Raw genomic sequence first — 15,818 nt, 5'->3', positions numbered from 1 at the left:
ACTTCACCTGTCAGTGTTCATAATGTTATGGCTGATTGGTGTATATGTGTTGCTTATATACATAAAGAAGTGGGATCAATTCTGGTTTAAAAAAAAAATGAGAAAGAGGAATTGGAATTGCTTTTGTAGAATCAGCAAAACATGTAATTTCATTTATAACAAAGTGTTGTGATTTTTTTAGTTTATGGGGGAAGGCAATGTAATTTTAAAAGGATAATGCAGGTAAAACAGCCCATCTCTGTGTGTGTGATTGAACTGCCGGTGAGTTAACTTCCACTCACACGGGAGACCTTTCCACCAGTTTCAAAACCATTTTGCTCAGATATTACATTTAGATAGGTTTGTGTTATTCTTGTCCAGCGCCTTGTAAATATTTATCAGCGTGTGCTCTGGCTCGCTGTTGACAGGTTTGGAAACTGCCGATTCATCCATTCAGTCACAGCTAACCCATTCTACACAAAATCTCCATGATAAATCGCACTCGTTTGTAGACATTTCTGCAATAAGGCCAACTGTCACACCAGGTAGCTTTCAAATCCTGTAATCTGTCAAGCTAAGATGTTCTATATTGCTCTTCTAGGTAAGGTGTCTCGAAAAATTCCTACGGTATTAAAAGTCTAATTACAGTTTACAAACTGTTATCAGTGCCCTGAGTCTAAGGACAAGGAAAATGTTATTGCTTCTGTTTCAAAGCTTAGATAAAGGTCTTGGGAGAAGCACAGTTTCTACCGCACAAAGGTATATAATTAAAGCAATCTAACTAAATTAAAATAATGCTTCTACACATATGAATAAGAGCCATTATCAAACAAAGCCCTCAAGATTATAGAAAAATTGGTGATGCAGAAGACAAGCAGTCACGCTCACAGTTAATAGTATACTGTATATATATTTTTTACATACACACTTTACCAAGTGTGGTGTAATAAAATACACAGGGACCCTTTAAGACGTAGATAGCCAGCTCTGATGACTTTAAGGGATTCGGGTTTCGTATGTTTTTCATGCCCAGCCCACAACACTTCGGGGAGTTTCGCATGAAGCGCTGACAACATGCCACAATCACAAGTCTACACAAACAATGACTTCCGTTACAAACCGCAGGTTCAGGAGACTTATTTGTTTTAAAAGCCTGCTGTCTACAATATATAGGCCTATGAGTTTCCTATATTTGAAATTTGCCTACTTCAGCACAAGTGTTATCCACCACACCAGCAGGCACACGTGGTGTCTTCGGCAGAGGAGGCTCAGGGTTTACTCTCAGTGCTCTGGCACCTTCTTGTCATCACTTCACATATTTCCCTTCCACTCCTGACCTCTTTTTTAAACAGATGACTTTGTGATGAAATATTCAGAAGTCAGAACAATGCTCTTTTGGGTTCAGTCTGGCAGCCTTAGCAAATAAAAGATGATAAAACATACATCTTATAAAGTGCCAGTGAAAAAATGAAGATAATAGATATAAATTAGTACCCGCACACTTATTTTATTAAGGCAAATTGTAGCATATACATAAGTGTGTGTGTACTAATTTATATTTACTAGCCTTGCAAATAGATTAGCCTTGTAGATAGATATAGCCAGTGGGCTGTCTCTTTGGCACAGAGCTGCACCAGTCACTGAGGTCAGAGGTCACTGAGAACACACACCCCTTTGACCTTTACCCCCTGCCACTGAGGGCATGCTGCCTGTAACACTGAGAGGCAGCATCTCCACAGACAATCTTCTCCTCTTCTCCAGGGTTGGTGCATTAAAGACACATTTTCCACATACAGCAATTAAATATTTCTCGAGATGCCATATATTTTATTGTACGGTCAGTAGAGTAACTACACTACACATGCAGTGTGCAGAATCTCTGCCTGGGCTGAGTCCTCACACTGCCTTCTCTTTGGTTTGCTCTCCACTTTACCGCATCGTTCAAGATCTTTAAATTCACTGCATGCGGCTCTTACATAGCACTCTTCGTACAGGAAAACATACTTCATGCAGCAAGAAAAGCCTTTTGTATTTGTTTGCAGAACACGACATTCATGATTTTATTATCACCTCCTTCTTTTACAATCAGTGGCATTCTCTTAATCAGCACAATAGTTCATCAATGATCAGATCTATGCCTTTAACACACTAAGAAGAAGCTTAACAGTAAGTCTACATCAGAGCATAGCATTTTAACAAAGAAGCTTATTCAAAATGATTAAGCACCTTTTCCATGGACTGAATTGAAGTGCAGAATGATAGGCTTTTAAGGAACAATTAACCAAGTGTTTTGTATTCTCAAAGTCATAAACCATTTCTACTGTATATTATTCATTATTATTATGTAGCTAAAAATGTAAGTACCAAATTTAAATAAGTTTAGAGGAAAAAGATCAATTACAAAAACCTTTTTGTTATTGACTGTCTTAAATCACAGATTTATGATGTAATTTAAGACATGGATCCTATTTTTCTTTAATCCCTCTAATGTAGAGTGGGCTGCTGAAATTAGGTGTGTGTCCTTTGGTAATGCCATTTAAATAAACGGTCTGTTCCTATACAGCAGTCTCTGTCATAGAAGTCACAGAACTAAATTACCCTCTCATACACCTCTTTCTTACCCATGTATTTTCCCTTCCAGTCCCATTTTCTTAAATACATCTTGCTAACCCTTTTTCTAATATCCAGCAAAAAACTGGGCACTATTTTCATTCTCAAAGCCTTGTTATCCTGATTAAGAAATGCTGGAGTGGGAAAATCAATGTTTGAGAATTTATACTCTGACAGAAGGTGCCTGTCAATCACTGAAACCAATATATATATATATATATACACACACACACACACACATACACACATACACACACTGTGTATCTACTTCATCACTTTGAGATTTTAAGGTGTCCCCCATACTTCAGAGGCGTGTTAAATGTTTCTATTTTCTAGATGCATGGGTGAAATCGAACCGCCCTCCCCGACAGCTCGGTGGCACACTACAAATGCATATGCCCCCCAGTTCTGAAAGGAAATCTACTCCCCCGACTGTCATGACAGGTTTTACCCCCTCATGATGAATGCCAGAAGCCCAATCGAAACTATGGAGAACATTACAGTAATGGCATACGAATGAATCAAAGTGCTCTGTTTTGAGGGGCCTTTCCCTGCCGGTAATAGAGACAGTCTGGGTGCCGGCGAGGCATAGCTGGGAGACGCTCTCCTCCGAGGCGTCTCTGCTGAGGATTTCCTCTCGCACCCCAAAAACAGACTTTCTACTTCATTAAACAGCAGCCCCTCCAGGGAGCACACACATGCCATTCAGACAGCCTGCTGCGCTTCCCCTGGAAAACTGCCAGGGTGATGCCAAAAATCACAAAACGACGGACACATTTGAAGAGCACCTCCTGTCTTCACCTGGAGCGTTATTCCTTTGCTGGTGAGTGACAGCAGCCACTGCTCATTAGCTGCGCCGAGACTCACACAGCCGGCAGAAGCAGAAAGCTGATCGGTGGGGAGGCATAATGAGTTCTCTACTGTATCCCCCCCGCTACCTTCCCCAGTGTGAAAAATTGAATAGGGTCAAATGTGTCGAGGTCTCGGTCACAATTCCTCCAATCTGATGTGGTTGAAATGTTTGTCACATGCTCTTATATTATAGATATAAGCAGTTCTGCAGTTCTGTCGCAGCTGTGATGTTGTAAGCGACTTGTAAGACAGTGCTTTTTATTAGCTATTAACTATATCATCACAAGCAATTCAAATAGATATAAAAGAGGCAGGGAAGAAGTTGGGGGATTATATAACATTAGCCTTGCAGGAGGGGGAATGGCAGAGTGTTCCAGTGGCCACCTGTCAAGAGGACTGAAGACATCATTAATGCCAAAGTTAGATCTATAGCCTCTTCAATACATTATGAGCAGTCCTTTGTATTTGATCTGTTATTCCATTACTTCAAATGGCTACAGAATCTAGGCCTTGCATGCTCTACTACTCCATTTGCAAACTTACTTTTGAAAACCCACCAGCACCATTCTAGTTTTGTAATTGTGTGCCAAATATTGAATTTCTCCCTTCGTCTTGGATAGGCAAGTGCATAAATATTTGCCTGCATTGTGCTGTGAAAAGGATATCTCTTTATACGCTTTAGTGTTGAGTTTTTTAATGCATTAGATACCTCCAGAATTACACAGAGCTCTTTCACTCTCCTTCGTGGTGGCTGCTTTGGCGAGCTGATGATACTGTTGGTGATGGTCAACAGCATTTATATCAGACAACCCCTTCCTTGACATTTGTCTCGTGGTGCTGAACAAAACACATACAGGAAGAAAAATGGCCAAAGTATCACAGAGATTAAAAGTAATTGGAGACACAAAAGCACAGCAAAGCAGCGGGGCGAGGTTCGGAAAACAGACACTGACCGACTCCTGTCAGTTTTGTACATAATTTTACTCTCAGGGAATAAACAAACAATCAAAAGTCCCCAAATCAACGCAGATGAAACTCGCTAGCACTGGGATGTCACAACTTCATGCAGGGATACTGGTTCGTTCTTATGGTAGGTGGCAATTATAAATAGAATAAAACCTTTTTTGCACCTCTGAAATCTAGAGGCAAAGAAAAAAACACTATGCACTAATATTTATCCAGTCACTTTAAATAAAGGTCTCCCTATTTGTCAGTTTGACAGATTAAAACTAATAATGAAACCATATTCTTAGAAGAGCAGAAAGTATGAGGTGAAAGATTTAATCGTGGAGGTTACCAAAAGGTTAAGGGCTTAGCAAACACTGCGGCACACAGCGAGGGGGAATACACCAAGATTGATGGGCTGTTTTTCCCAACTTGATGTCGCACAGCAGATTGTACTCCACAGTTTCTAAGAGTAACAGTCAAAGATGCAAACCTAGCAAAGAGACAAATCCGTGGCAAAGGAGTTTCTAGAAAATTAGCGTTTATGTATGTTATTGAAAAGGTTTTATACACAAGAAACGGCAGCCAGACACATTAACAGTTTATATAAAGAAGTTATCAATGACACAAAATTCCTGTCTAGTTACAGGTACACCTGTGCTACAGGGGAAGGAAATGTCTTCGGTTTTTCCTTTTCATGCCAGCTGTATGGGTTACTTTACTCAATGCAATGCACATCTCTATTCCCATAACTGTCTACTCTCCTCTGTCACAGGAAACTCCCAAAATTTGTCCCCTTCTTCTGGACAAAACCCCTCATCTAATTCTACTGTTTTTCTAACAAGTTATGTTCACAGTGAAATGTCTGGTCCAACCTCAGTCCAATGGCATAGAGAATGATTTATAATTATTTATTATAATTTAGGACCACAGGATGATGTGAAAGACCCTGCAAGCACATGGGAAAGTTCAACCAATGGATATAATGAGCATAGATTTGTTGGGGTTAACTAGTTTTGTTTGGCCCAGAAACACCCACCCCCTCTTTGACAGTCTTCCTTGTTTTCATCTCACAGTGTTGACAGGAATATACAGTCTTAAGTGCCTGAAAAGCTTGCAAGACTCTTAAACAAAGATTCATTAGAAGAATGAGGATTCACACTTTAACCACCAGCGATTTATCTTCCAAGACCACAGCTTGAAGCTCCCATTTGGTAATACACTGAAAGCACTTGGCAGTTCTGTCTTCAAGCCTTGGGCAGGATAAAAATCCTTGTTGTAATTAATTCTAACATTATCTCCTTCATTTTACAAACATTATAAATAAAATACTCTGCCAAAAACCAAATATATCCCTGCAGGTCAAATCTGTCTTTTACTAGATTTTTTAATTGTCAGCTTAGACGTGGTAAAAGCCCAGCAATTGAAACAGAAAAACAAATTAATTTCCACCTCAAGGGCAACATTTTCAAGAACAAAAAAGATAAATAAAAACAAAAACAAAAGTACCCTCGTCGCCATTAACATCTGGGGACAGACTTAAGAATGTATACTGAATGCATTAGCTCAGCTTAAAGATAGGTTGAGCAAGATGTTAGAGATGAGACACACACAGAGAGAGAGAGAGAGAGAGAGAGAGAGAGAGAGAGAGAGAGAGAATGTTTGAAAGCTCACCAGAGAAGAGCATTATGGTTATCTTAGCCTTGATGAAATACAATTTTGACTGTCTTTTGCCCCTGACCTCATAGCATAGAACAGTACTTCAAGTATATTACTGATGATAAATTACACCATTACATACACTTTAGAGCCACAAAGGTGAAAGCTGGGTCAAAGATGACATTCAGATGCTTTTAGGACTAAAAGGTGGAGACATGTATTTACACAAGAGTTGTGGGTGCTTGGGGGAAAAAAGCTACCCAGCCATGTTATTTGAAACGGATACACTGAGATCCAACAAAAAAAGGCTTTTGACTCCCCCCTAGGTGTCAAATGGGCCAAATCACCTCTTTCAACTCAGAACATTTCCTATGTTCATTTCCATGCAGTCTAGTTCTTCCAAAACTTGATGAATACTATTTATCTACACACAGCTATTTCAGGATATTACATTGTTAAAATGAGGAGCGCAGGGAGGTTTTCTTGAAATATTGTCAATGACAATGTCAGATCTTATCAAAGAAAATGTTATACTCCATAACTCATAAAAGTGCTAAAAAGTCAAGGAATAAACAGCTAATGTAATTATGGCTACACAACAAAACAGGGATCAATGCCAGCTATGACATATATACTGACATCTATTGCGCCACTCATTCTTAGTACATTTACTTGCAAAATGTAAGGATTAAAAGAAGCATCTGCCTTCCGGCTCATTAATTAAAAGACTTAAAAATAAGAAGGAACCTTAATTTCAATATAAAATATCTTACTCTCCAATACAGTTCAAAAGCAGCCCTAATCCATCTTTTTTGTTTTAAAGTTCTTAATAATATCTGCTTCACCTCTGGACCCCAAATATAATCATAATTAAAAGCCTTCAATTAACCTTTCCTGGGGAGGTAGCACAACTAAGTGGGCAATTAAACCCTTGAAAATGTATTTAAAGTTCTTTAAAAGAGTGATCCAGTATTCTGCCTGAGCCACCAAGGACTTACAAGTATATGAAAAACCACCGGTCAATCTAAACCCGTGGCTCGTCTGTGCAAAATGAACGAACACTGTAGAGTTACTTTTTAAATGCAACAAATCATTTCAATTCCATGCAAACTATGCAAATTGTCTCATTTATGTAAAGATCGTTTGAATCCTGTTAAAATTCTACTGGGGAGGGAAAAAAATCTAATGTGCATCATTATAGCATCACAGTAAAATATATTCACTGAACTCTACATTCAGATCACCCCATTTTGAGACTGTAAAAAGAGATTGTTCGACTCCCGATTGTCATTTTAAACCTCAGGAACCCAGTGTGGCATTAATGTCACATACAGAGGCCTGCGAAATTGGGACAATATAGTTTTGTTAAGCCTGTTCAATGTTTGTGATTTATAAGTCACACTTGGTTTTTAAGCATTTTAAGGGCCAAAACAGTGAACGTCCGAAGACAGAATTTAAGAACATGTCAAACAGTAATGGCAAAGCACGGACCTCAGCCTGCATCTTCCAGACTCTCAGACACTACCTGGACAATATATAGGATGTGTTTCTGTGGTAAACCTGATTTGTCCAGCATTTATCTTTGCTTTTAGCTCTTTTGACATTAACCCTTCAAGCTAAGTACATCATAATCATTTAATATTTGAACCAAAGAATCAACAAGTTGATTTGTAAGTTCGACTGGACAAGGGCATCTGATTAGAAATAAATAATAATAATAATAATAATAATAATAATAATAATAATACAAATTAGTGACACTATTTTTTGAATAAAATATATTTTGTCTTGGTGCTGTCTTTGTTCATGTTCAGGCATCATTTTGTGTAGCACGTCCATCTTTTTAGGAACACAGGCAGGTCCGTTGTTCTTCTAAGCTCGGCTTGGTGTTGTATCGCCATTAATGTTGAAGATCTGAAATCACTGCTGTGAACGCTAGCACACACAGAATTATGGGATGTAAAGTAAGATGTCTGATCAGAAAATGCTCACATTTTAAATGCAGGGTTGCAAAAGAAACTACAAGACCGTGTTGGAAAGTGTTACATTGTGGTCTACAGTGCTGGCAGTTTATATTGTAGTATGTAAATCAGTAACATTTCCTTACTATAAAACACCTTTATAAGATTGGATCAAGAACACATCTGATTCTTGAACTAGTGTAATATACTCTGAACTCTCGACCTTCCCGTGTATTAGCAGATTCCTCTCTTGTACCCAGCCATGGTTTAATTTATTGTCAGAAGTCACTCGCTACTACTTGTAAATATTGAAATGTGATTGTTACAAGTTTGTAATTAGTGATTTGTTGGATGTTGGGCAAATTTGGGATTTTGGTGTAATTGGGCATGCAACTGAAATCATATGTATTTTCCAAAAAACACAAATCAGTCTAAAACGGGGATATTGTAAAGGTGGTGGGAGTCAAAAGCAGGTGCTGCACGCTCCAGCTGTCAAGCCACAACTTGTAACTCACTCACAAATCACTGCAGATTCAATTGAGATAATCGGATTCATCATTTCGCACTCATTGTGGGTCTCCCTGGCCAAGTGTGGCTCATTTTGTGTTGGATTCTATAGAGGAAGGAAGCAGACCCAAGAGAAAGGAAGGCAGAATTGAAAAGAAAGACACACAGTGGCAATGCATATAATAATCAGCTTTATGTGGTGGTGCAAGGTCTTGGTTCATGAGAGCAATCAGCTGCAGACCCAGCACCGTGACAGGGCTGCTTCTGTGGATCGCACTGATGGCTGTATCAGCTCAATGTGTCGGTTTGATTTCTAGGGCTATGTTGGAGAGGACTCTCTGGACATGCACTATAGTTCTTCCTTGCGTCTAGTAGAGACTAATTGAAATAAACACAGAATGCCATGGAAGATGGTGTATTTAATTTTTTTTTTTTTTTTTTTTAATGCTTCAAAACCCATACTTTTAGATGGGAAAATAAAGACATGGAATATGTAGCAATAGTAAATATGCGTTATTAGGATTAGCTATTCCTCGTTAAACTTTCATGTCAAGGTTTACCTTTTTATAAGGTCAGTTATTGTCTTCTCAGCATCCATTTTTTACCCATGTAACATTCACTTGATCATTAAATAATTGATCCACTTGTATTGATGTCTGCCCTGCATGCTCCTGCATTGTAGAAGTACCTCTCTAAATATATCAAGAACTTTCCCAGGCTTTGACAAAGGGGTCTTTCGCATTCATGAATAATTTCCTTTTAAAGGTGTAACTAACATCACTGATCTTATTCCTCACCGGAAGAAAAATAAAATCTTTCTCTTCATGAAAACACACCACGTTGACTTCTCAAGCACTGATACAGTAATACAAATGGAGCGTGTCTATAGCAATCCTAAAGGAGTATTATCATACAGCGTGGCGGGCAAAAAACAAAATAAACCGGCAAGAAGGACTTACATTGTGATAGCATTGATTAATCTGATACCTCACTAAACTACGAAGTAAATAAGCGTTTCATAACGTAAAAGAAAGCAACATCCTTATAGTCAAGAAAGCCCCCAAACTACACACTGCTGTAAAATCACATCCCCATGGCTTGGCATCCAAAGCTAATGAGATTGAGCCTTGTAACGCAGTAGAGATACTAACCTATTCCTATGCAACTTTTCCGGACACAAGGGTAAGTATGAATTAGCAGAAAATAATGGAGGTTTTCATGTGAAATTGCACACTGCAATTACCACCCAACTGGAAACTGGCCTATGGTAGCCATCTCGTCATTCAAATGCCTACTGAATGTAAGGAACTGACCCAAGTATAGTTCATTTGAAGGCTGCTATTTAATTCATTTGCTGCTAACTGAAGCTGCTGTTCTCTATTGATGCATATGGGGGGATGCAAAGAATAGGACTTATTTGCAGTTTGCATGTCTCTGAACGCAGAGAGGCGCAACTCTGTCAGACTCAGTTATGCGGTCGTATGGCTTATTATACCAAACCTACACACATAATCCATGTGACATTCAAGAGGGAAGTCATTAACCACATTGTAGGACACGAGCGGTCCCAGGACTGAGACCTGAGGCATAACCATAAGAAACGCCCGTCAGAACGGATCACGTCAACATGTACATTATGTTCTGTATAATATAGTCATAATATAATATATAGATATATTTCTAGTGACACGCCACCTGATCCCAGCCTGGTCTACAACGGCAAGAAACGAACGATGAAAGTTAATGTGGTCCCCAACAGAGCTGCAAGTGTTTGACAACTGCCATTGACCACTGATACAATATAATACTCAGGGGAAAAAAATCCTGAACAGCTGTTTAGCAGACGCAAAAAGTCTCATTGTTGATAACATCAAGCCGTTTTAGAGAGAAGTAAAAGGTGGAATAGGTAATAAAAAAACATTAAATTTGTTTGCTTAAGGGTATATCATTTATCCAGTAAAAATAATGACTTGAATACCATGAAATGCGCATTCATCAAACTGCCAATAAATCCCCCCTCTTAAATATATAGATCCATTGTGAGTTGGACCTTCCCTTTCCCCAGTCTTCTCACAGTGTAAATGTAGCTAATGCACTTCTCTGGATCTATCCCTCATTATAATTTCAGATTAATTGCAGAAATGCACCCTGATAATATTGCAAGAACTCATTGACGGATGAAATTCAATCTGAAAAGAGGCGATTCCTAACAGATGGTTTAAACATATGCATACACTAGTGTTAAATCTATCATATTGCTATGACTAGAGCTCCTAATTCCCTCCTCTGCGCTTGCAACAGTATCTATCATCTTTGGCTTAGTAACTTTCACAAGCAAATTGTTTCCACATGTACAAAAACAGCAAGACATTATGCAGAAGAGGTGAAACAATAATATCATTGAGAAAATAAATCCCTATTGGAACAAGAGAAGAATTGGTGGCAGAAAATAAGTCTGCGACGAGAATACAAAGTTGGGGTAGTGGAAGGTGTTTGTGGACTAATCTAATTTAATCTGATATCAATAAGTATCATATAAGCAATTGAAGCTCTTCAAAAAAAAATGCTTTCAACTAACTGAATTTAATGTAGAAAATACAGTATCCTGCAGTGATAATGAAATCAATTAACAGAACAAAAAAAAAAAGGCAACAGAAAAGACTTCTCCATGTAGAGATCAGAGAGTCGATTTTCTTTCATCTCCAAGATGAATGATTGTGAACAGTTTATCACTACAATGCTGCTAAAAGGGGGGAGAGGGGAAAAAAGACCCCACTGACAACTGAAAGGCTTTGTTGATACAAAAAAAACTCAGATCAAAACTGCCTTCATTGAATTGTTTCTTTTCCCCAAAACAAAATGCTTTCAGATAAGATAGGGAAAGAATACAATTTGTAGTCAAGACACAAAAGCAGCACATGCAGTTACAATTAATTAGATGCACACTGATAGCGGCACTTACCACTGAGAGGTTGTTCAGCCTTTGTCTTACAGCCGCTGCTTGCCCGATCCTTACCCTCCCTTGCTTACAGACTGAATGAGCATACGGTGTACCCTGTACTTGGTTTCTATGGCATTGCAAGCAAGCGAGATACTGTATTGCAAGTGTCTTAAGAGCAGCTACTTCCCTCACCCTGGAGAACAGTTACAAGCGCTGGCTAAATATCTTCTGTGCCTTGACACAGCAGCTACAACACAGGGGGTATTTATTTTGTTTATCATATCAGCAATTGTCGCCCTTGGACTGAATAGAAGAGCAAAAAAAGCAGGGACTGCATTAGTTACAATAAATAAATATTAACAAGAGACCTTCATGAATATCAAACACAGGTGTGAATGTGACGGACACCTAATGTCAGATCCTAATGTCCTAAAAAATGTATTAAAATAATAAAATCAATAAATAGAGAGGTTTTTTTTTTTCTCTGGCCAGAAACAGATGGATTTATACCGATTTAAGTCATTATGTTGTAAAAACACAAGCATTGTTTGGCGAGCAGAAGGGCCTAGGTTATAATGTGCTATTTGTGGTGCATCTCATGTGGAAAGATAACAGCCTTTCACCGTCGACAATTACTGAGATTTACACCACTACATCTTCAGCAGTGTTGAATAAGAACGAACCCTGGCGTGAAATAGCACCCGGAATAAAACTTCATGAGGTGACCGGGGGTTTATGATAAATGCTGCAAGTGCATCATTTTCCACAGATTAAACCCATAAGCAATAAAAGGTGTTTTCTTTTTTTTTTTCTTTAGTTCAATTACAGTTTACAGGGGTTTGATCTAAACCTTCTTTGAAAAAGGTTCGAAAACACTGATTGAAAATTTTGTTTCAATTTCCCTCAATCTATTATAACGAAAAATAGAAAACTATTGGAAAATTGTCGTGGTTGCCCTTTGTTTCCCTACACAACTCTGTCCCCTGTAAGAGACTGTAATAGCTTTGGGTTCAACACATGTATCTAGGTCTGACCGGAGTAGGGCGGAAGTAACAACACAGAGCGATATCTGTATCCCTGAATGGAGACTTATTTTTCTGTTTTCTGTTTCTTCTTCTACTTTTTAATCAACTCGCCTTTCTGTGACAGGGAAGCACTATCTTACAGGCTAATTGAATTGCATGGAGCTGCTGCTGAAAAGCTTAATTGGCAATTTGCTCGTTAGAGGCTCTGAGCTGTGTGCAAAAGAAAGCACCAGCAAGTGATAGTGGAGCTTGGATGAGAAATGAATGCTAGCAACTGCTTTTCCTGAAAGCTCTCGTGTTTGTGAGCAAGGCTGTGGGCTGGAGAGCTCAGGAAATATATGCTGGCCCTTTGAGTCATTTGTGTGTGTCAACTTAAATGTGCACTTCCTATCTTTCTTAATTACTTCATCGAACCAGCTAACCTGTTTTTGGCCAGGTCTGTTGCTGACTTTTAAACAGGAACAGAAATAACGGAAAGGCAAATGTTTCACAACTTTAAAATTTCTGAGTAAAACATTCCTTGGGTATCGGCAATAAAGTTTAACAAGGTTTAGTCTGTCATAAATGCCATTTTACTGGAATAGAGTGCAGTCCAACTTTAGCTTATTGCGGAGGTAATAGATTGAGAGGACATTTAAAAAGGTTTTTATGATCTCTTTACTCTTTCATTGGTCTGTTATCAGTGTGACATTTTTCATCAGCTAGCAGTGAATTTCAGTTCACAGCTTTGCAGACACTAAAGGAGAACATTATTCAGATCAGATGTGTTGATACTGATATCTCTGTGATATTTTTATTGAATTGCATTATCAAAGATTACAGTAAGACTAAACAAATATAAGGCAAGCAAGTTACTCTGTTCCATTTTTGTCTCTCGTGAGATTTATTTTTGTGGATTCAAACCATAAAGGACATCCACACAGATTTTCACTTAAAAAAGCACACAACTATTGTGCCCTTCTCATTGATAGCTCAGATTCCAGACCCCACTTTCCTGTCATTCAATTCCTTTATGAAATTTAGAAAACTGAGCTTGGCATAGAAACTGGAAAAGTAAATTAGGGTAAATACTTATTTGACTCCAATGAGATGAGTGGAAAATATAATACACAAGGATACTACAGACATAAGAATTCACCTTGGTGAAATATTCTTTGTGTGAATGTGCCTGCTGGCTATATGTGATTTTGGATCCCAAACCGAAAAACATTTTAAGGTTTATAAGGGGTCACCTTCAAAAATGGTGCGTTGTCCTTGTTTCCCCAGAACAAATATAGTCTTGAGAAATTAGATAGTTTCCACAGGCTCTTTCTGTCTGCTGAATGCCCGCCACTAAAAAGGAAAACAAGGTTCTCTCACTGGGGAAATCAGAGAGTGAGAAGCCGACAGAAGTTTTAAGAGCTACACGCGTATAGTATATTTTAATTGTACCGCAAAGTAATTGAGTCAGTGGTGTAAATTGTAAATGGCTGTGCTGATTGTATTGATTTATACACAAGTGTAAGTAATAGTAAGTGTTCTTTTGTGTTTGTGTGTTTAAAAACAAAAAAAAACTTTGACAAGATGGAAAAATAATGTGTCCACATTCCTAGGATCCCTAACTACAATTCATAAAAACAAGAAAGAAAAAAGCATAAGGTTATTTTATCCAAGTATGGCATGCACTTTCTACCATCACCCTGGGTCACCCCTGCTCCTTCGAACAGCCAAGCACAGTCAATTGGTTCGTCCATATGCAGACGGGGGTCACGTGATGCCTCTTTTTATGAACTCGAATACATTCGTGTACAAGTGTGAAAAGGGATTTAGTTACAGCATGTATACAGCAGATTAGTCAGATTAGCTCCAATTTGAATATTACATTACATCATTACAGGACTTGCTCTATTATCTCATTTAGAGATACTTCGTAGATTAGATCTTTTATATGTCACAGCGTTTTTTTTTTATATATAGAGATCACAGTTTCATATGATTGTGCTCTCAGTATTATTATTATGTATTTCTTGTCCATACGATAATACCGTACAAATTTAAATAAAGCATAATACAAGTATAGTTTAATACAAGTACATGCTTCAACATTATGCGTGTATACATAGTGGTGGACTGGCCATTGGGCAATTCTGGCAAATCCCAGAAGGGCCGGACCATTTTTTAGTTTGGTGGGCCGCGCGACTCCCATGTGGGCCGGTTGTCCTGTGAGGATTTCCGGACCACAATTCGCCGGCATCCCCCCGAGTTCCCCCAGAGTGCACTATGTGAGCAGCCGCCCCCCACGAGTCCAGGGCCGTTTTTTAGTCCCAGTTCACCCCTGGTGGTGGATATAACTGCATTAGAATAAACCGTAACTGCAGTGTAATGCTAGTGCAGTTACAGTGCATTTTACTCCTATTTCAATGTGTATCTGAATAAATAATCAAACCACTCTCCTCTCTGCATGTGGTTAATGTTTTGGTTGTCAAATCAGCTCGGTAAGAAAGTAAAGATGTTTCCACGACCCATTTCCCACCTCCTCCACAATATCCTTGGGTCTGGAATTTGTGAAGTTGAGTAGTGACTTACAATAGGAAGATGGTTGAAAGCCAAGCTGTGGAGGTTTTCAGTTCAGAGAACAAGAGGAAATGCCCAGGGCTTGTGTATATGACTGTGACGATGGAGTAACTCAATGCAACATTGTAAATATTTACAAGTGTTTACAAAACTAAAGTGTGTATAATCTTGCCAGATGTTGACTGTTGACGTCTGAAAATAGATTATTTCTGAGTGTCCGCCCCAAGTAACAGCGAAGGCAGTTTTGCTTTACGGGACACTGTAGCTCTTATGATGATGGTTTCATGTTAGACTGGAAGCACTTAAATCAGAGTGGACCTCTGGGGCCTGCTGGCATGTGGACATTATTCACAAGCCACTTCCAAAGGCTTCTGAAAAGAGACCAAAAAAAGAGCAGGCGATACTGGTGGACTGGAAAATTGCCTGAGAGGTTAAATCTTATATTCAAAGCAGTAGGACTCCAAGGTAGAGCATGCATGCGGATTAGGCCGGACAGAAACCATAGAACACCAGCCAGGGAGGAAATTTCACCTCAGGCAAGGTGATGACTGGAAGATACAGCAACAACTCTTGCTATTTTATTTAAGGCAAGCAACACAGGAATTCAGACCCAATGGAAACAGATTAAGAGCCCATTCATCTCAGTAGTCTCCAGCAACAAAGACAGAAGGAGATTTGATTTAGGAGATTAAAACACCTTGGAAATACAACCTAAGCCAGTCTGCATCAATAGTTCAGAGAAGTTAACTCAACACAGACAAAAAGTACCAGACACATCACATGGAA

At 38.8% G+C, this 15,818-nt stretch overlaps 1 protein-coding gene across 1 annotated transcript in view; it reads right to left on the bottom strand.

Annotated features, from left to right (window-relative positions):
* The window catches only part of syt6b (synaptotagmin VIb), a 73,868-nt gene that overhangs the window by 37,575 nt on the left and 20,475 nt on the right, over positions 1-15,818 (bottom strand). The window contains exon 2 of the mRNA XM_066705666.1: positions 11,476-11,538. Coding sequence (XP_066561763.1) covers positions 11,476-11,538 — 63 coding nt within the window. The remainder of the gene's footprint in view (positions 1-11,475; positions 11,539-15,818) is intronic.

The sequence above is a fragment of the Amia ocellicauda genome, chromosome 5 (genome assembly GCF_036373705.1).
Source record: "Amia ocellicauda isolate fAmiCal2 chromosome 5, fAmiCal2.hap1, whole genome shotgun sequence".
Classification (NCBI taxonomy): Eukaryota; Metazoa; Chordata; class Actinopteri; order Amiiformes; family Amiidae; genus Amia; species Amia ocellicauda.
This window is presented reverse-complemented; position numbering and strand designations above follow the sequence as displayed.